General features: G+C 46.3%; 1 protein-coding gene across 1 annotated transcript in view; it reads right to left on the bottom strand.

The window, feature by feature from the left end:
- The window catches only part of SCAMP5 (secretory carrier membrane protein 5), a 197,768-nt gene that overhangs the window by 102,312 nt on the left and 72,789 nt on the right, over nucleotides 1-22,667 (bottom strand). Inside the window, exon 3 of the mRNA XM_069624519.1 lies at nucleotides 11,307-11,435. Coding sequence (XP_069480620.1) covers nucleotides 11,307-11,435 — 129 coding nt within the window. The remainder of the gene's footprint in view (nucleotides 1-11,306; nucleotides 11,436-22,667) is intronic.

The raw sequence follows: 22,667 nt of genomic DNA, 5'->3' as shown, positions 1-22,667 counted from the left end.
GCCCCATTTCCTGGTGTCTCTCCCCTTCCACCCTCCTCCCATCCCGCCCACAGGCAAGTGATTGGCTGCCTGCTCTGCAGCCCCTGGGCCTAGCGCCCGTGTGCTGCGACCCGCCCCAGGCCCCAAGCCCCCTCTCACCCCGCACCCTCTTCCTCGAGCCCCGTCCCTCCTGCCTCCTGTCCGACCCATCCCCGCTTTGATCGGGCCTTCGGCCCTTCATCACTGGTCCTCCCAGGGCAGCCCCCTGCGGCTAAGGGCCCCAAGGCCAAGGGCGGCTCCAACAGAGGCGGCTCCAGGAAGTGTCATCAGGTGTCCGCAGGCGAAGCCAGTAGCCAGCCGTCAACCAGCCACTACAATGGACCAGTAAGGTAGGGTGGCTTGGGGAGTTACAGCTCTACCCTAGATACCTGGCCACTTGGCAAAACCAATGTGATCACCCCCTATTGCCCCAAACTGCATTGATAGGCCTCTCTCCCACTATACAGGTGTCTCAAACTCGGTAGGGCCTCTGACCGAATTGCATTATGCGATTCCCAAACTGCATTGATAGCAGGGCCTCTGTACCCAAATTGCATTGTGTGATTCCCAAACTGCATTGATAGCAGGGCCTCTGTACCCAAATTGCATTGTGCGATTCCCAAACTGCATTGATAGCAGGGCCTCTGTACCCAAATTGCATTGTGTGTTCCCAAACTGCATTGATAGGCCTCTCTCCCACTATACAGGTGTCTCAAACTCGGCAGGGGCTCTGTGACCGAATTGCATTGTGTGTTCCCAAACCGCATTGATAGCAGGGCCTCTGTGCCCAAATTGCATTGTGTGATCCCAAACTGCATTGATAGCAGGGCCTCTGTACCCAAATTGAATTGTGTGATCACAAACTACATTGATAGCAGGGCCTCTGTGCCCATATTGCATTGTGTGATCCCAAACTGCATTGATAGCAGGGCCTCTGTACCCAGATTGCATGGTGTGATCTCCAAACGACATTGATAGGCCTCTCTCTCACTAAACAGGCGTCCCAAATTTAGCAGGGCCTCTGAACAAAATATGCATTGTGATACCCAAACTACACCGATAGCAGGGCCTCTGTGCCAAATTACATTGTGTGATCCCCTAACTGCATTTGATAGCAGGGCCTCTGTGCCCAATTTGCACTGTGTGATTCCCAAACTACACCGATAGCAGGGCCTCTATGCCCAAACTGCATTGTGTGATCTCCAAACTGCACCGATAGGCCTCTCTCCCACTATACAGGTGTCTCAAACTTAGCAGGGCCTCTGTGACCAAATTTCCATTGTGTAATCCCAAACTGCATTGATAGCAGGGCATCTGTGCCCAAGTTGCTCTGTCTGATCTCCAAACCGCATCGATAGGCCTCCCTCCCACTGTGCAGGTGTCTCAAATCTAGCTCACTCGCAAATTTAGCAAACTCTCAAGTGAGACAGAAGCCACCAGCGAATTACAGTGGTAGGTCACTCTGACTAGGGCCTCTCGCATCACAAGGCGAAAGTCCAAGCTATGCCCGTCCAAGCCACCCTCCAACCAGCAGATACCATTCCCAACCCACACAGCCTGCTCAACATAGTGAACCGCGCCCAGGGAGACTGACAGTAAAGAGAGCCACCGATAACACCCAACTTACTAACCCCTACCACCCCTAGGACAGTGATTGAACGAGTCACCAACTCCATCCGGAACACCGCCCACAGACGAGGCCCAAACTAGTAGCGGACACCCCCTCACCCACCACTACACCACAAGACCACAAGACAACCAGGCCAAAGCAGGACCAACTAGGCGTCACCAAACAGAGACTAAACAACTCTCAATCCTACAATGCCACGCAAACGACCCATTCCAAGGAAAAGACGAAAAGATGAAAGAACAAACACTCCAGAACAGCAAAGTAGAACAATCATAGACTGGACCCCCACAGACAGGAACACAAAGTAACTCTGAGAGAAGAGAAAAATCCCTATACTTAACTCCATACCTCGCAGACAACCGGCCACCACGGCAATCCAACCCAACATTAGAAGCAGCAAACAAACAACCTAACACAAGCAAGTAGAAGAAGGATGACCAACACAAACAACAAACAGATGACCAACCCAATAACCCCCTACATCACCAAAGCAAGAGGAACTTCCAATCAACAACCACAACTCCCGGAAGACGAACCCGATGAACACAAAAAACCCAAGACAAAACCTAGAAGAACTCTGAAGACGCCGACACCCCGAATCCCACAGCCCAACAGACCGACCAGGAAGGAAACCGAGCGGAAGTCGACCTCGACAAAGCCCAAACCAAACACCTCCAAACTTCATTGCAATCTAATAAACGCAAGATCCACGTGAAAGCACTCGGAGATCTTCGACCACTCGACGACAACGGCATTGACATCCTGTTCATCACAGAAACATGGCAGGGCGACAACTACAAAAACACATTCCAAAGCTGCCTCCCGACCGACTTCAAATGCCTACAAATAAACAGAAAAAACAAAAAAGGAGGCGGCATCGCTATAGCATTCAAAGAACACCTGAAAATAAAAACTGCCGAACCACTCAAAATCCTCAACTGCGAAACCATGGTAATACACCTAACAGCGAACTCAAAAACCAACATCACATTCATCCTGGTATACAGACCACCAACATATGATGCAACATTTGTCGATAACTTCATAGAAGCCATCACCAACTTAGCCATCAACCACAAACACCTAATCATCCTGGGGGACTTCCACATCTGGTTTGAAGACAGCCACGCCATCTCCCAAAACTCACTAATTGAACTCCTCAGCACCATGAAACTACGACAACTAGTCAAAGGAGCAACACACTCGGCAGGACACACCCTAGACGCAATCTTCGCCAAAGAAAAACTCATCACCACGGCACCTCCGATACAAATACTATGGAGCTGCCATCTCATCATCCCATTCGTGATCACTCTGCCTACCCAAGCCTACATCCAACATCCGAAACTCAACCACCACCAAAAGAAACTGGAAACATGTCAAAGAAATCAACCTATCCGAACAACTGGAATTAACGAAACCCTCAACTACAGAACTCGAGCTAGCTAACCTAGACGGGAAAGCAGAGATACTGCACAAATGGATCACAGATACAATAGACAAGATTGCCCCAGAAAAACAGTTCACCCCATCAAAAATAAAAGAGCAATGGCTAAACGGTTCACCCCACTATTAAACGACATGAAAAAGGAAAACAAAAAGATGGAATTGGAATGGAGGAAAGAATACAACCCAGGGAAAAAAAAAAACACACTGTACCAAAAACAAATCGGTACATACAAGGAGGAAATTCAAAAGGCAAAGAGAAGACATTACGACAACAGAATCAACAATGTCACCAGCACACAAAAAGAAATGTTTAGTATCATTGAAGAAATGAGAAACCCACCAGGCTGCGATCACACCCGAACCCCCTCAGAAAAACTATGCAACGACCTGGCAGATCACTAAAGTAAATAAATAAATAAATAATAAAAAAAGAAAAACGTCCGTCAAACCATACAAAAGCGACCAACCAACCACAACATACAACCCAACAAACCCAACACGGAACCACAACACAAACTCCGAAGCTTTCCTGAAATATCACCAGAGCCATTCGCAATGCCGGTAAAACGAAGCAAGAAAGCGGGATCACCCATGGACCCATGTCCCCCAGACATCTACAAATCAATCCTCACGCAAGGATCACCAGCAGAACACTACAGAAACCTTCTAAACCCATCACTATCAACAGGAACTTTACCAAAAATCTTCAAATCAGCATACCTCAAGCCACTCTTGAAAAACACAAGTGGTGACGTAGATGACCTCTCCAACTACAGACCGATCTCTAACATCCCCTACCCAGCAAAACTTCTAGAAACCTACGTATATAAACTAACCCAAGAATACATAGAAAAACACCATCTGCTGGACCAAGCTCAAATCGGTTTCAAACCAGCGAGAGGAACGGAACAGCACTACTATCCATCTGGGACAACCTCAAAACTAACGCAGACTCAAACACTACCTCGGCCCTTATTCTGCTCGACCTCTCCGCAGCCTTTGACAGAGTTAGCCACGACACCCTGACCAAAAGACTAGAAGACATTGGCATAACAGAGACAGCAGTACGCTGGACCAAATCATTCCTAGCAGACAGAACAGAAACCGTATGGATAAAACCTTTCAAATCCACCCCACGAGTTAACGACTGGAGTACCACAAGGATCCTTACTATCTCCACTATATTTCAACATCTATCAGACTCCGGTCATCAGAATCTTCAAAAAATACAACATTACATGTTACAACTACGCAGATGACACTCAGATCATCTACAAAATCAAAGACACTGATGCCGACCATTCAACCCTAACCGACTGTCTAAAAGAAGTCTTCAGCTGGATGGATGCCAACAACCTGAAAATCAACCCAGGAAAGACAGAAATCATGATCGTATCCAAAGACCAAGAGAACAAAACTACCATCCCATGGCCTACGGAAATGGGAAACGCACCGACAACTTCGAAGGTAGTAAAAAATCTGGGAGTCCTAATAGACAACAACCTAACCCTGGAACCACAAATAAATGCAACAGTGAAGAAATGCTTTTTCCTCCTCCACACGGCAAGAATTCTACCTTTCCTCTCCTTCACGCACAAAACACTCACTATCGTCGCCCTAATCATGTAAACAAAATCAACTATAATAATAATAAATAATTTGGCATTTATGTAGCGCTACGAACCCTCAGGTATCTGAGCGCTGCTCATTATTACCCACGGTGTGTGGTGCTCATTTATCGACCTCGGAAGGATGAAAGGCCAAGTTTGGCCCCGCCGGGATTCGAACCTGCGTTAGCAGGCTTTGCACGGATGTCAAAGCGAGTGCTCTACTCGCTGTGCCACTTGACCGAGCGACCGGCTGACTATTCAAACAGCCTCTACCTCGGAATACCAGAATACCTCCTGAAGTGTAACGGATCCAAAATACAGCAGCAAGACTACTACTCAAACTATCCAAAAGAGACTGCGTCACTCCAGCCCTAGCAACACTACACTGGCTCCCAGTAAAACATCGCATCACCTTCAAAACAAGGTGCATAACGCACAGGGCAATCAGCGGACAAGGAGCAGAATTCCTACAAAAGAAAATAACAGTCTACAAACCAACGAGACCCCTCCGACCAAGATACAAAATCCACCTGGAACTCAAACCATACCTTAAGAAAAAACTTGGAGCTACCTCCTTCTACCACTTAGCCGCAAAAACCTGGAACAACATCCCAAAAGAAATAACACAGGAGATCACCTAAAATTCAGGAAATCACTAAAAACCTGGCTGTACAACACCACAGACTAAACCTGGAAACCAAAACTGGAAAAAGGATGACTAAATCGGAAAAGACACAGACATTCCTGACCCGAGAGAATAACTCTGACGGCACCTGGACGGGTGACACCGGATATACTGGAACACAGGCCGCACACACGGAGACTTAGTCAACTACCCCAGACAATCCCACCAACACTTTCGCCCGCCCCTTAGTTACTGCCAGGTACCACAATGGTGTGGAATTATCGAGATATTGGCAATCACCCCACTACCTGAGAGGTTGTCATTGGCAGGTGCACTGGCCACAGGAGTATGAAGGGAGGATAAGGGGAGCTTTGAGAGAGCATGTTAGAGGTGGGGGCCAGAGGAGTAAGGAACCTGTATGCCAGTCAGACCCAGATCAGGACAGAGCCGCATCAGGGGAGACTACGCAAGCTGAGTGCATCAATTCAGGATAGAGACGCAAACTAACCTACCCTACTAACAATTTCCCTTTCTGCATACACCTCTCAAACTCCAAACCAAACAACCAAAACCTACAGCACAACAAACAGCACAAACTTCACTACATCGCAACAACAAAACAAAAACACACAGCCTTGCACAACAGTACACGACGACTACCGGCCGCAAACACCCCAAGCCCAGCCAACGGACCCACTGGGCTGAGGCCGCCAACAGCACATCACTGCTCTCTTGCACTTTTCCTGCTTCCTCCCACTAACTCAACCTACCCTCCTTTTTCAGAGCCAGCAGAGCGCCAGGGGACCACTCTGGTGGTGATAATGTTAAAGGACATTTGTACCGCGCACTAACACTAACTCACAATTGCTGGCCCTTTCTTGAGCCTACTTCTGCTAACGTGGGTGGGGGGGGGAATTAAAGGGGCAGGTTGGGGGGGGGTGGGGGCGGGATTAGTCCAGGTCACTCCTCTGTCTTACACAGGCTCCTGTTGGGAAGCCCACCCAGAAGCGCAAGTGTGTCGGAGAACAGGAAGCTGGGAGGACACCAAAACTAATGAGGTATTTGTCCTTCGGTGTGTCTGCTTGTATCAAGTTCTAACTGGGTGCCTGGCTGGGTTCCTGCATACAAGACAAGGGTCTTGATGAAGTCTAAGTCGACCCCTGCAAGAAACAAGGACGTACGAGGCCACATCCAGCGACTGCCAAGAGGACAGAGTGACCCCTGCAGCTCCAGCTCTTTCTTCTATGTGACAGGGAAGATCTAAACAGGAAGACTTCCTCCCTTGGACTGGTGGGCCTAAACCAGTCTCGAGACCAGCTACAGTTTGAGCCATAACACGAAGTGCTGTCTTACGTTGGGGACCTGCTGGTGGAATTGCTGTCATCATAGAAGGTAATGCGACTCCAGGGTTGTGCTGGTGTTGGCTCCTCCTGAGCTTTCAGTCATTTTGGGATGGACATCGTCCTATATGCTAAAATCCTTCGGATGGCCGACCTGGTCCCCTTCAACCTTTTGAATAAAGTTTCACGACTTTGTTACGAAAACGCCTTTTCTGAACTCTTCGATGTTCCGATGCTTAAGGGTCACTGGTTCCCCAGTCTACCCCTCAAACACAGCAATCCCAGTCGTAGTCAATTTCACAGTCTTTAATGAAAACGGTCGAGGAGAATTCTCAGAATGTGCCAATTCCTCTCTACCTTAGAGACCCCCAGCTTTTTTGCTGAATTTACTTTTAATTCTATAGGTTTACTGTGGTTCTTTTGGGGTCGGACAGGCATCTTTACATTGTGACAGCACCTTCAGTGCAGTGGCACAGGGAAGTCCTTCAGATTTTCCAAGGTTTATATACCTTCTCTTTGGATAAACTGTTTCCAAGAGCAGTGACGTGAAATTGACTTACATTTGTAACTTTCTAGACCCAGCACACACCATCTTACAATAGGGTACTGGAGGGGTAACTTCGCATCCCCTTGGTCTAGCTTCTCATGTAACTTTTTCATGTTACCCTTTCTACAGTTAATGGCTGGTGGCAGTGGTTTACTTTTTATTACCATTGTGTTTTTACTGCAGGCTGCATTCGCAGCTGCAGTGAAGCACCCATGGGTGCCCCGTTTTGTCAAAATGGCCCTGGTCTTTTTTCGCCATTTCTTTGTGGAAAGGTCCTTGAGATTTACTCTGTGCGCCAAACCAAGTTTGGTCCATTTGTTTGTTTTGTCTTTGGCAGGATTCACAAGGGAAGCCTGCCTCTGGCTCCAGGGTGTCTGGCAGTGGCAGGAAGTGAGGGAGGTGCCCAAAACTCCCTATGCTTCATCCCCTTGGTTACAGGAATGCACCCAAAGGTGATTGGCCGGCTGGCTGCCCGGCAAGGACAGCCATCCTGCGGTTTGACTGGCAGCTAGGCTGGAATGAATGGAGAAACCTCCATAAAAGGCAAGACGTTTTGGCTTGGAAAGCAGAGTGAACCACTGGACAAAGGAATCGGAAGAAGAACTTGGAAGAGACGCCTGCTGCAACTCCCGGACCGTTGGTTTGCCCGGTGAAGCCCTGCTGCTGTGTTGAAGCTCTGAATTCACCTAGACTAGAGAAGCCCTGCAAGCACAACTTCTCCCCTTGAGTTGATAGGACCAATCAACTCCAAAGTAAACATGGCTGTACTTCCTTGCTGCTGCAGGAACCGAAATGCCAGGGATAGGAATACCAGATATGAAATGCATCACTTTTAAGCTGGCCAAGAGCTCCAGGAAGATCCGCCGGACTCCCAGGAAGCAGGACTGGCCGAGCCTGAGCCACCCCAGAGTGCTGGACCGCAGATGCAAGGAAAGCCCATCTCAACAGCCAGAAACCGCAGTGGTGCTATTTGCAGTAGACGCGAATAGCTGAAACATCGAAGTGCCACTTGTTTGAAGATTGCCGGTTGCTGTCTTTGACTGTCCCGTTGCAGTGCAGTAGTACCCAGAGGTCCTCCCTCTTGTCCCCAAGACTGAGGCCCAGGAACAACAGGATCTGCACAGAAACAGAAGTCATCTGCCACCTTTTTCTTCTAACCTAAGGTACTGTACAGTAAGAGAATTTACCTCTTGTTGTGCAGCCTTAGTTGCTCTCAGCGGAGACTGGTCTTGGTTGCTCTGTAGAGTTGCTTGCATCTTCTACTACTCACAAGCCCAACAGCTTGTGGCCCTACATTGATTCTTATTTTCTACAAAGACTTTTAAAACATTATGCAAGACTACTTACCTGCAAGACGCGCTTCAGCTCACCTAGAATTCTGCCCAATTGACATTGGCCTGGCTCTCTGAATGACTCTCAGATTGTGTGTTTTGCCTTCCCTCCAGGAAAGGGTGGACTTACTTTGCAGTGGGGGTTTCAAAAAGTACTTAGCTGCTTCAGAGTATTTGTGTAATCTCTTGTTTAGTCTAATAACCCTTTTCTTTGACACTCATATCAGTATTGCTCTAAATGCTACAGTAATATATTAATGTCCACATTGCCCTAGCTATTTAAGTCACCTGAGGGTGTAGGAAGTGTCCGTGTGCCAACCCCAATGGGTATTTGCTGATTTAGATAGTGTATTTTGAAGTGTATTTTGAAGTGTATTTTGGTGTTGCTATTATATTGTTCCCTTCTGATGAAGGCTTATTCAAACTCACTGTTAAATTAATAATTGTTTTATCAAGAAACCTTGAATATAAGTGTTGATTTGGATACTTATCACTGTGAATCTTTGTGTAACTACCCTACTGCTCGCACTGACCCCTCTGTTGAGATAAGCCTGGCTGTTCAACCACACTACAAACCTGTGTAGTACAGACGTATACGAAAGGTTGGGTTCCTATTACCAGGAGGCTAAGGGTGTTGCATAATACTCCAGTGTGTTTCCTCAGCCATAAGTGTGCTCAAAATGTCAGACAAATCCTGGCTGCTCGATCATTGCTACCAAACCTTTTGGGTAGCTCAGACCAAAACTAAGAGTTGGAGCCCTGTGCATCCAAGAGCGAGTCTTCTACTCATACTATAGGAGGACTTAAGTAAGTCTGCCCAACATCCACTATCAGCCATGCCAAAACATGCACCACATAGTGGAGGATACTAGGGCTATGGTTCCTAGCTAGAGTATTGCAATAGCCCATGCCTACCAAAATAACTCCTTCACATCCTGTAACTCGAACAAAATAAAGCTGCCCGAGTCATCCTCAACTTGAAAACGCATGCTCATATCACCACGCTGATGGTCCTTCACTGGCTCCCTCTTGACAAATGGAATTGAAGATACTCTGCCTTACCCTAAAGACACTATGGAAAGGCCCCAGAATACCTGCCTGCTCTCTTCAAAAAGACAACTCCCGCCAAAATCCTCTGCTACTTGGAGAAAATGTTCAATCAGTGCTGGGGGCACCAGCATGTTAACCTCCAGAGCTGCAGCACAGAAAAAAAACCTTGACTTTCAGAAAAAGGCTAAAATTATTCTGCACCAGCCTGACATTTTCACCTGGCTCTATTTTCCCCTCCCGTCTGCAGCACTATCTGCAATGGCCTGTGTTGCCACAGCATGGGCTTGATTCAAACAAGCCCCCAGTATCAGGACTGTCAGCTCTGTGAAAAGAAATGTTTTGCCTGTGCTGTAATTTAGATCTTATATATGCCTTTTGTGCTTTATTTTATCGATTTTATTGTTCATTTATAATGCGCTTAATACCAGTGAGTGGATTCTAAGCATGGGATTGGGATTCAAACCAGTGTTGCGCCGCGTTGTCTTGCTTCCAAGACAAACACGTTGACCCTGTGCCATCCTTCCTCCCCCTACTTGCACTGCATTTGCCCTACAATACTCACCCCATGCATGGACTCTGGCCTGAATGCACCAAAATCTGTGAATGATTTGTTTTAATCATTACCCTTCCAACCCTCCCTTCTTGGAGTACAGCCAAGTAACTGGTTTTGCAGTTGGTGCGATGCAATTTAACGATATATTAGTGTGTGCGTATAGCAGCACATTTCAATAGGCAGATTTAGTTTGTGGTTGGACAGCTCTGAAAGCAGAATCACTTAATGCAGTGAGGGCAACTTATCAGATACTAGCCACCTAATGCTCCCGAGAGGTGAACCTTATCAGGAGAGATGTATGCACATGCGATCATTTAACCATTTTTATATGAAGGGCAAATATGTCTTTGTTCCTCCATCTCGGAAAAGGGGTATGAGAGGGGCAAGTTTTAAATCTACTAACAGACAATCACTGTCACCCACTCATGGTAGAGGACAGGAGAAATGTACACTACAGCACTACAGAGCATTGCCTCACTGTGGGGGCAGAGCTGGAAGAAAAGTCTAGCTCACTTTGTCCTTGGACTCTGAGGAGGAACGACTTCAACCCGGTGAAGCATTGTATTTGTCATTAAGTAGAAAATGTGAATATTGTTGAAATTAATAGATATGCCAGAAAATGAAATGCCAACTTCACATGTGTATGTACAGAGGTACTGTAGACCTCTGCAGAGGCTTCATTATTTTGGAGTCCCCGGTTGGTCACAGATAACATATTGGCAGGTCCTAAGCTGCTTTTATTTATTAGAGTCAAAAAGAATTATCACCAATTAGGTTGGATAAAATACGCGTGATGCAATAAATCCAGTTTGCAGAGTGAACATATTTGTAAATATTTGTATGACTACTACAATACAATTGTTATAGCGCTCTCTCATCTGCTGGTATGCTTAAGACGCTTGAATGTGTACTGCAATAGTTTTACCAATAAGCCCACACCTGTTGCTTAACCATTTAATATTTTACAACCATTCCCAATTTTATTGGGAAGCAGCAACCCCAGCTTTTCCTAAAACCTATTTTCCAAGGGTGGCCAAATGGAGACATGCACTATACACTAGGGTAAAGGACTATGCAAAGTGGAAATGCAAAGGGATGCAAGAACTTTTAAGGTCATGCTTCCTTCATGGGAGCACAACATCAAGACACTTACGTGCCCAGAGGTAGTAGAGTCTCTTCACCATCGTGCGGTGCTGGTCAGGGATTTCCCCATCAAAGTCCTGGTAGAAGCATGGCCTCAGTGGGATGAAGCGAGGCAGCGGAGGAAAATTGTTGACTTTTTCTGTGTGCAGAACAAACAAAAGTATGACTGATGTGTGAATAAGAAATCAAGAATGACATTCCACACAATGCCACAGCAGAGAACAGCTGGAAAAACTTAAATTGAGACATAAACCAACTGTGTATGCACCTAAGCCGCAATAACAAAATCCTGCTGAATTTCAACTATATCCTTTGTGGTTGCAAAGGTCATCCATGTTAAAGAGTACTTAACAATAACAGTAGTCAATCAGTAACTGAACTAATGGAATTTGAATTAGTAAGAAAGCTCTGAGAGTTTATCTTCTCACCTCAGATGTTTGCAATCGGCAGTCACAGACACAATTCCCAGATGCGGTTTAAAGTCCTGAATCGCACCTCTGGCAGACAATCCAGGCGATTTTAAGTCTCTGCATCACCAGTCTTTTGTTTTTTTGTCACCGAGCATCTTACCTGACGAATCCTCAAAGGCCCCTTCAGGATGTGAATCTCAAATGTGGTGGCTTGTGCAGGTCTCCTTGCACAACAGGCTGTGTGGGCTCTATTGGTTGGTAGCAAGCTTTGAAAATTCAAGTCGGGACCCAGGGGTCACCTACATGCAACATCCGTTTAATGCCCGTTCCAAGTTCACCAGCTAAACATATACCCTTATACAAGCGAGGGGATACAGATATTGTCATATATGGTCATTGCGGCAGACTGCATGAGAAAGGGCTACAGTTGCCGAAGCCAGATTAGGCTGGTTGGTGAATGGTGTCTAGATGGAGATTATCCACACCTGGAGTAAAACCGTGGGCCAAAAAAAAAAACCCACACTGCAAAAATGCCACATGGCCTACAATTATGAATGAATGCAGCCGTATGACCGGCAGCAGAGAGATGACGTTGCCTCCAAGTTTCTGGCTCTGCTCCTCTCCGCCCAGCAGTATCACCGAAGGCCCCAGGGCATTGCTTCTTGCTGGAACATTTTTGTTGCAGCTGGAGTCACAGCGCGATAAAAGCCATCACCGACATTTCACTTTGAATGGTCCAGAGAAGTCTGATGGAGAAAACAACTGAGGATACCTGAACAAGTTACCAATGCTAAATTTGCCTTCGGAAAGGCATCACAGTTATTGCTGGAGCGAAAGACATTCAACCAGCTCTCTAACACCGACATTTACATTACATTTCATATGGGGCACTAATCAGCATTGGGACCAGTTGCCGCATTGGGCAATTGGATGCTTGTTCGATTTGTTTCTTGAATCCCAATGGAGCCTAAATTGGTACCCCCGGGATTCAAATTTTTCCATTTTGTACTCCAAAGCATTGGCCTTCAGTAGACTTAAAAATGAGCTCACGTTATACAGAGACTAAACAGCATTACACACCCGTAACATACTCAATGTTATTTACTGAACTTTAACAAGATGGTCATGTCTCAGAATAAGCTCCGTGTGGACCTTCCCATCAAAATACTGTTATTCTGGGTTGTTGTCTAAAATAATTGCGACCCAAGAGTTGACCTTCAATACTCTACCACTTACCACCAGCTGAGCCAAGGAAAGGTTGGAACAATGTTTGCCTACATGCAGGAAGGTACCTGCGCACCCTGAACTTATGGCTGAAAGAACACCCGTTACACACTCGCGGCCAGCTTTACAACATACTTTTCAGGTCAGCAAATAGAGTACTATTAAAAGAAGTAGAAATTACACATTTTACTACAGTGCTGAGAGATGGGAAAAATCCAGCATGAAGGGATGTAGCAGAATTAACATTTTGCTTTTCCATCTTTGAAATAAGCTCTTAACATCTACACATTTGAAAGGGTGCTCAGATTTTATTTTAGCGACAATGTTACATTCAGCTGAATGTACGCTGTCAAAGGGTTCCACCTGGGACCAAGAAGGACACTTAACCATGTGTTATTGTTCACAATGCCTATTGTGGGATTTGGCACAAGAACAGGCAAAGCAAATAAAGACATCTACCCAAACAAAAATCAAATGTCAGGCTGATTCTGCTTAAATGAGACTGGGAACCATGTCTCTGGCCTGGCATGCAGGTTCCTAGACCTTCATACGCTCTGAAGTAAACATCCCAGCGAGGACAGTTTTAAAAAGGGGGTAACCTCACTCATGGTGTGGCAGGATTTAGGACAACCAAAACCTGTTCTCTTGGTCCGAGCTAGTTACAGGCTTTTCAGGCTCCTATACCCCATGGCTCCCTCCGTCTCACAAGGGAACGGGTCAGTGGGGTAGCACAAAGTGAGTTAGAGACGGGTCCCTGGAATCTAGACTGGCTAGAGTTCCCTCCCGGTTTCTCTTGCTCCACCTCTCTGGTCTCACAATTTCCCTAATCTTGTACTACCTCCCAGTCTAGTCCTGTTTAGGGCCATCGGGCCTGCCGGAACTTACCTGCTTGGGGTGGCCCTTTTCCGAGTAGTTGACCACATCAGAGGGTGGAAGCACTCACCGCCTCATCCTGCACACTGGTTCCTACCTCCTCTTACCGCCACTAAAAGTCTTAGCAGCGCCACCTACTGAAATTAACCCTCCCCCCCCCATTTTTTGGGTTTTCTTATTTATGTTGGTGGTCATAAGAACTTCTGCGGATGTCCCCCTGCCACTACATTTCTATACTTCAGGTAGATTACCCAGAAGGTGCCCAAGTCACAGGGGTGCCTCGGGCAACCCATCTTTGCCCTAGGGTGAATTTAGAACGCTAAATTTGTTTTAGTAGTTAGGCTGGTGACCGATCATTTTTAGTTTTGGCTTCACCAAGCGTGCAAGCAGATTTACTACAGAAGTAGCCCATAGTACCTTTATGGTAGCCACCGTAGTTTCAATTCTTTTTTTTAAATTATAATTTTTTTTTTTTTAAGTCCTACTCCCAGCCATCTTGTTTTAGGAGCCTGGTCCGTTCAGTAAAACCACGAGCAAAGCCTTAATATTTCTGTTCTGCCCATGTGGACTCTGTGTGCCCAAGATGGCAGAGTCCATAGTTGCTTGGGCTGGTTTAGACCAGTTTCCGGCCTTGGGTCTGGGTATCTGGCAGTTTATGGGGTCAACCCGATTGGCTGGCCACCAAAAAATCTATTTTAAATCCCTGAAGGAGTTTGGTGGACTGGCAGAAGCCATCCCCTTCCTGTGAGTGAAGGGATACAAGGGAATGCATGCTTGAGCTCAGTGCTGCTGGATGTTTGTGAGGTGAGCAGGTTGCTTACCTGCTTTAGGATCTCATCATTGCTGCATTTTGTAGGTCCTCTTTTGGCCATACTGGGCAGCTGTGATGTTCTGGGCATAGCTTCGGTTCTGGGTTTTGACTGCTGGGTGTCCTAGGTGTCTTAGGCCTTCCATCCTGGGATCATTTTCCAGGCTGTTGTATCCAATTTAACCGCCATTTCCCACAAGGTTCTGCCACCTTAGTTTGGGGAGCTGCCACTTAGGGGAAACGTTTCAACTCCAAAACCCTGCCGAATCTGCTCATCTGGGCAGTTGCTAGTCGCCAACTCCATTGTCCTACTGCAGGGGCAGTTTTTGCTGGTGTGTCATCCAAGGGTGCCTGCCAATCCGCTGGGGTCTGCTGTGTGCAAGTCCCTCCCCCCTGCTAGAGGCAACTGTCGTCGACTCAATGTATAGATGGTCGGTCCCACTTCTGAGAAGGACAATTGGTCTTTTAGGCCATCAGGGTCTTCATTGGCTCTGGGTTGAAGTCTGTGTGACCAGAATCCTTCATTTTGCCATTTACAATATACTTACTGGGCTGTTCTGCTTTACTGGAACAATGTTTTCCGGAACCAAACTGTAAGTAGTCACCTTAGAGCCTTGCGTTGGCACAAGTTATTCACAATACCCATCCTTAAGGGCCCCCCTTCTACCGCACTACCCCATTCGGTTAACACTGGGGCTGAATTCTGCTCTGCTTTTCTGCTCCTGGGACAGCTTTGCCATAAACCCCACACTGGATCTCTTGTGGGGCTCTACTTCTGTCCCCTGGGATTGCTTTCTTCTGGGTACCTGTGGGGAGCAACTGGGACTTACCTGGCTTTGTAGCAAACCCACAGATCAGGCTAAAGACTGTGTCCCGTTTTCCTTTGGGGCACTTTTAGGACTGGAATTTTCTATGGTCCTCTTAGGGTCCCTGGACTTCTCCAGCAAGTCCTGGATTTATAGAGACTTTCCCTGATTCATTAGGGATTGTTAAATATTTGTATTAAAGTCCCGCCTAAGATATGGATTGTATCACTGTATTGCTACAGTTTCCCTCTGATGTGTACTATCGCCTTCTGCACTTGGGGACTGTCTTCCTAAAATATATCCTGGACTTTGGTAGCCCTCCTGGCGGTGTTAATTGTGCGCCCCTATTGACATCTAAATTCTATAACTGGTTTATGTGTATAGTACAGAATCCACAATGCAGGTACTTCCTTTCTGGTTGCAACCTGCCCGATTGTTGCATAGGCATATAATTGTTCACCAATATAGGTAACCTCTACCACCTCATTTAACTGAAAAAAGCTATCTGCAAACTTGGGTGAAAGATGCCGCTGGGCTTCAAGACTGGTAAAAACTTTCAGTGTGGGAATCGCCACTCTAGCCAGGAGGAGATGTCGGTTATTGAGACTGCACAGCTGTTAGTTTTCAATATTTTTAACTGTCGGAAAAGGGTCAGAAGATTATTTTGATTATTTCCAAGTAAAGATGGCATTGAAACAAGTGTGAATTTAGGTGATCGCTTGCAAAATGCTTAAAGATTTCAAACAGCCCTTCAAGGTATTTTTTCTGGGTTTTGGAGGATGCAGGGGCATTGAGTTTAGGTCGAATTAAAATAAATTGGGTCTGTGATGCTCATTTTAGTAAATCATTTTTGTTTTAACTATAAAGCTTGCACAGAATTTGATTTCCAAGCTTTGTACTGCAGACATTTTAGCTCCTACAAAGTGAGGCTGACAGAATGTCCTCTCAAAGGGGCAAGAAAGTTAACCTGCGTTAATCCAAGTTAAATCTGGAAACAGCAACTTATTTTGGGGCCTACATAATTTAAAAGGCAGATTTAGTTGCGTAAATTGGGTATATTGCCTTCAGCTTATAATCGATAGGTTTGTAGAAGGTGGCAGAGTCAGTGAAAACTAAATAAGGGCAGGAAAGCAACTGTCAGCAGCAAGTGGTGACCAATTGTAAGAAGGTTGTCCGAATACAGTTTGCAAAACCATTGTTTTGGACTACAACTACAGGGTTGTAGGATGGAAGGCTGAGATAACCAATTATGCATTTGGCTTAAAAATCCAATACACAAAGTCAGTCAGTGGTGCACGAGCCAGGGCTATGAGGAATCGGAGGGTATCCTCACCCCTTTCCCTGGCAATGCCTCCACCCAGGTGGCCAGGGAGAGGTCAAAGCTACCGATCGTGACCCTGAGGGTGGATAAGCGAGGCAGGAAACTTGGGAGAAGAGGGGAGGTACCCTTAGGTGAGACGCGGTATCCCCCTTTCATAGAGAACCTTTACTTTCCCAAGCCTTTGTAGGCTACTGTCATTCCCTTCCACATTTTCTCAGTGAATCACCTACTAACACCCACCAGTTAAGTACTAGGTTGAGAAAGAGACAAACAAGATCAATGCATCCTTTTCCCCATTGACACGCAAAATCACCCCTACACCAGTTAGGGACTGAGACGAGGAAAAGGCAAGCAAGAGCAATGCAGAACTCCCAATCTTTTTTAGACTAATCATCCTGGCGGGAGTTTTAAAACTGACATTAACAGAAAATGGCATCAGTTGGGGAAGCAGATCCACGGACTGCTGGAGGAGCACAGACCCTTACTGGAAGGTGGTGTGGCAGAAGAAGCACTGACAACGACCAGACAGATGCAGAGCGTATGTGTTAGGGAGAATTCTCATTTCGGTGCTAATTCGGGGAGAATTCTCATTTCTGTGCCAATTCCCTTCAACCTTAGAGACGCCCAGCTCTTCTACTGGACTTAGGTGCGAGTGAGACAGTTTTCTCACTCATGTGTTTTCACCTGACTTGAATGAGGTGTTTCCACTGTTTCTGGAGTCTGAAACTCCATAGGCATCTACCTTTTGTATGGTGACACACAGCACCTTAAGTGCAGTGTCACAGAGAAATACTCTAGATTTCGCATAAGGTTTAAATACCTTTTCTTGTGTGAACTACAGTTCCCAAGAATAGTTAAGTGAAACTGACTTTACTTACCTTTTCTCTTTGTAGGTCCAGCACACCCCCATTTTATATGGAATGCTGGGAGATTACCTAGTAGCCCCTTATCCTACATTCTCATGTAACATTTTTATGTTACCATTTCTTTAAATGGATGGTGGTAGTGGTTTTAATTTTCTTTCCACAGGTTGACTCCTCTGCTGCAGTATAGCACCCATGGGTGACCATTTAATGAAAATGGCTCCAGTCGTCTTTTCCCCCCCTTTTCTGTTTGTGAGGTCTTGGTTTTACTCTGTGCTTTGCGGCAGATTTGAGCCCTTTGTTAGTTTTGCCTTTGGTAGGCTCCAGCCCTGAAGCACGCCTCTGGCTCCAGTGTGTCTGGAAAGGCAGGATGTAAGGGAGGTTCCCGAAACTCACCCTGGTCTTTGTCTGTAGGACTATCTGAATGCAACCAGTCCTCATTGGATGGCTGTCCTTTCAGGATTGCCAACCTGTTGTGTGATTGACAGCACAGGTTGTGCATGAATGGGAGAAACCTGCTTAAAAAGGTGAGGGTTTTGGGTATAGAGGCAGAGTCAATCACCCGAAGGAACAGTGAACAAAGCTTGCTGCATCCTCCTGGACCTTTGGATTGCCTGGTGAAGCCCTACTGCTAAACGCCTTTTTAGATTTGACAGAAGCTCAGGAAGGGATGCCTTCTTCCCTTGGGCTAGTGGGAAAACTAACCCTGAGACGAACTCCACTGGACCACCTTCCCAGACTGGCTGTACTTCTTCACTACTGCAAGAACCGAGTACCAGGGGTCGAGAAATCTGTAGTCGAGTGCAACATCTGAAATGCGGCCAGAAGCTTCAAGAGTCTAAGGACCCTCCAGAAGCAGGACAACCAGAGCTTGAGTCCCCTCAGAGTGCAGTACCCAAGGAGTGAAGGAAGCCCAACTGGTGTCCAAGATGTGAGACGGTGCTGTTAACCAAGCGATGAAACCACAAAATGCCGCTGAACCGAAAAGAGTCCATGGCTGCCGACTGCCTCCAAAGTGCCACCGCAGGAGCCCTGCAGACACCCTACCTCTTGTCCCCACAACGGAGGCTCAGGAACCCACGGTCTGAATCGCTGCAACCGGACAGAATCCAGCTGATCACTCTTCTTCAAACCAGAGGTACTGTTTAGACTTGGGGTACTTACGCCATTGTCTTTTAGCTGCCCTTTTGTCAGTTGAGATTTTCAGTGGCTTACCTTTGGAATCAACTCTAAATCTGCTTTTCACAGGCTAAACAGCTTGTAACCTTACAAGTGATTTTTCTACAAACTAACTTTGTGCAAGACTTTGAAGTGGCTCAGCTCCATACACCGTTTCAAATTGGCGTTGGCTGTCCTGGCTCCCTGTAGACTCTTCTAGCCCACTGACTGATATTGCTTGTCCTTCGTGGGTGGTAGCTTGTTTTAGACTGTTATTGCTGGGAAAGGTTTGTCTAGATTTCATTGGAAGATTTAGTTGTCCTCACATATACTGAGAACCCGTTTAACATTTTTCCTTCCTTAAACCTTTCCTTTCTGCAACCTCAAAATCTGCCAAGTATAACTAGTGCAATACATAAATGCCATTACTGTCCTTGTGATTGAAGTCACCTCAGGGTGTAGGAATTGCGTATGAAGCATATCTAAAGATTACCCACTAACTTCTGATTCTAAAAAGTATTTTTAAAGTACATTTACATGGTTACACAAATTTCCTTTTTAAAGATTGCTCATTTAAAACTTGATAAATAGTTATTTAACTGAAACCTCGAGTATTAGTTTTACTTGTATTGACAAAATGTATTGCTACAGCTCACATTTACCCCTCTTGAGATAGGCCGCTCAGTCACACTACCAACTTGTGTAATACAGACCTATACCAAAAGGTGGGTTACCTAATACCAAGCAGAAAAGTGTTGTGTAGTGTAGTCTCACAGAGTGACTGCATCAATTCTCACCAAACAGTATGCATCGGGGAGCGGAGGGAAGCTGATGGCAGACTGCAGAGAGGAAGCAGTCGTGACCAGGCGGTGCTTCGGAGCGAGGCCTGCGCTGCGAGAGATGCATCAGTGGCAGATGCAAAGCCACAGAGAGCCGCTGCAGAGGAAAAGTGAGGTGCTGCAAGACAGAAGGGAATCGTGGCCAGAAGCTTTTTGCCATGTGCAACAGCTGGTGAGTCAGCCAGATAAGGGGGGCACCGGGCACAGCAGACAGGCTCTCAAACTCCTCAAGACATTTGTTTTTGAAAAACGATATGAATGAAAGCCAGTACTTTTCAATGCTGATTTCACCAAAAGCAATACAGAATTAAAGGGAAGATATTAAAGAGCAATTGTGAAACCATTTAAAGACCCCATGAGAAATTAAAAGTGGACTTTTCGGGAAAAAAAGCATTTTCTAAATCTATGAACGAACATTGGCAAAAGCCATATGAAAGCAAAACCAGATGAAAGGTGGCAAAGCAGTGGTACTGTGTATATCAGTAACTGGTGAGAAGTGTCAAGTAATGTGTATCAGTTGCATAACTGGTCATGGGTGGACCGTGTTGTCCTACAACTGCAGCTTGACAGTTTTGTGTTTCAAGTCAGGGAACTTTTGTTTTGTGAATCCTGTGAAATCTACCTTTGTAAAACTGGTGAAAAGTAACCAAATCAGAGAGCTGGAACTTATCCCTGAGAACTGTGCTTTGACGAAGTTGAGACTTGAAAGCTGGGGGAAGGGAATCCCTTGGCATTTATTTTATTTATAGTGTGCATTGACAAGGCCCGTAGGCATTAGAGCGCAAGGACACACATATAGCAACAAAACAGATAAGTACGAGCAGGCAGGGCAGGTGTGGGCCGAGGTAACTAGCAGAAAAAGGAGTGTTCGATTGAATTTCAGAAAGCTGCCACAGGCCATCAGATCAGGCGGAAGATCATTCCATAGCCTGGGGGGCGATGTGTGGGCAAAGGAGTTCTGTGCAACCATGGCCAGTCTTGCCTTGGGAATGAGCAAGAGATTGGAGTGGTTAGATTTCAGAACCTTTCTCTGGGAACCAGGCCAGTTTCTGGGCAAGATAACTAGGAACACTTCTGTGGCGACATTGGTGTGTAATGTGTTTTGCAAGAGTGGTTGCTGAGTGGGCTGTCTTGCTGTCTCGCGTACGAGCGGACTGCGGCTGCCCGTTTGGATTTTGTTTTTTTCTCTTTTTCTCCATCTATTTTCTTTTTTTTAACCAAACATGACAACAGCGGTTAGTAAAAATGTAAACTAACCTCAGGTATGCCTGTAATTAATCCTGGGCAGCTTTTTAATTTTGAGATGGCGGCGATTAAAAATGGCAGTCGACCTAGCCCAAAGAGTGGTCAATGTCCCTTTCGTCTGACATTCGCTTGTATTATACCCAGGAAATGTTATCAGGCAAAGAGAGTGCTTCTCATTCTGGTGTGTGTTTGCTAACTGAGCTCCCGTCAGTGTTGTCATGTCAGTGCTCTGATGTTGTGCCGGAGCTGGCAAATAATGTGGTGACTGAGGTGATTGTGAGTGGCAGTGTTGCCACTTTGCCCGTTTCCGGTGCACTTGTGGAGCCAACTCTGTCAGTTGAAGTGATCGACACGAAGGGGGGTGCCAGTGTTACGATGGCCGCCGCTGACACGCCCGTGATCTCAAATGCTTCAGCTGAGGTCACAGACATGACTCTGGTGGCTGCCTGTACCCTGGAGGGTTCTCTGCCCTGGAGGGAACCCATGCCCCTGACTGACATGGGCATGCAGCCCATGTTGGAGCCTATTTGCTCTTCGGTGGCTGCCCAACATCGATTGCGTTCTGCACACGATGTGCTTACCATGGCAGGGGAAATGGATGAGGAGGCCATGGACTTTATGAATGCTTCGGCAGGATCTATTTCCCACCTCTGCTGATGTCATGTACATATGTTCAAACACCAGGAATCTGATTCAGCTAGAGCGAGATAGTTTCTCAGCGATGGACAATCAATTAGCCGAATCTGGGGTAGGGGGGACTCCCCTTCAAACCTCTCAGACCGCCCCAGACACTGATCAAATGCCTACCGCTAATTGCATTGAGGAATCTCCCTCATTTATTGCTCCAACTCCCCGACGGACAAGGTTTGAGGAACCTAATCGGGAGTCTGATTTTTTTTCATAAATAAAAACTGCTCTAAGCGTTTCTCTTTCCCGGAAGCCCCTGCGCTCAACAAAACCCTTGGCGCCATGAATACTGCACTATTAGCGCTCGCAAAACTTTATGAAGTTCTTGATGGTAAGGTCAACCACCAAACACAATGTTGCAGTGGCCTGGCGGCCTTCACAGCATCTCCGCTCACCAGACAGGTGGCCACCGAGGTTAATGCAGAGGCTGCCCAAGCCGGTGTATTGTCATCCCCCGATTTACATGATGCTAGAGTAAGGGGATTGATTATTGATCAAGGCCCTCACCGCCCTGTTTCTCAAGATCCTAAGGATGTTCTATGTATACAAGTGTGTGCTTTGAATGATACAGGATACAAGGAAAGAATGTGTGTTGTCCATCATGATGGTTGTAATCAACAACCATCGTTGATGATTGACGATCCAGTAAGCCACGCACCAAATATAGATACTGAACAAAAAGTACTGATGAAAAATCTGACACCAACACTGATGTACGAGTCCAAGAGAGGTTTGCTGTACCTACCGCAGCGCCGTCTAGCTATACACTCTTTTCCTCTAAACCTGTCAGGATAAATACTGGCAAGATTACGGCTGTAGTTACTGACCCAGTACAACCCATACCTAGGAAATTATTTACGAAGGGGCGGGGCACCAGACGACATGCCTCAGGGCGTAAGTTCATTAAGGCCTTGTCCCGACGTGAATTACTAATGCTGAAAAAGTTGAGCCGGTGACATTATGTCCCAAACAGCCCATACAAACATTTATGCCCTATGGGCCTCTGGATGATTTGGTCACTCTCTCAGGTGGCATAGGTATCCCAGACTTTGCACGGAGTCGCAATCCTCAACAAATTTCAAGTAATCCTGACTCTGGAGCCATTGAAAATAATGGCACAAGACCTTGTAAGGAGAG

This window comes from Ambystoma mexicanum, chromosome 11 (assembly GCF_040938575.1).
Source record: "Ambystoma mexicanum isolate Mex_15411 chromosome 11, UKY_AmexF1_1, whole genome shotgun sequence".
In the NCBI taxonomy this organism is placed as follows: domain Eukaryota; kingdom Metazoa; phylum Chordata; class Amphibia; order Caudata; family Ambystomatidae; genus Ambystoma; species Ambystoma mexicanum.
This window is presented reverse-complemented; position numbering and strand designations above follow the sequence as displayed.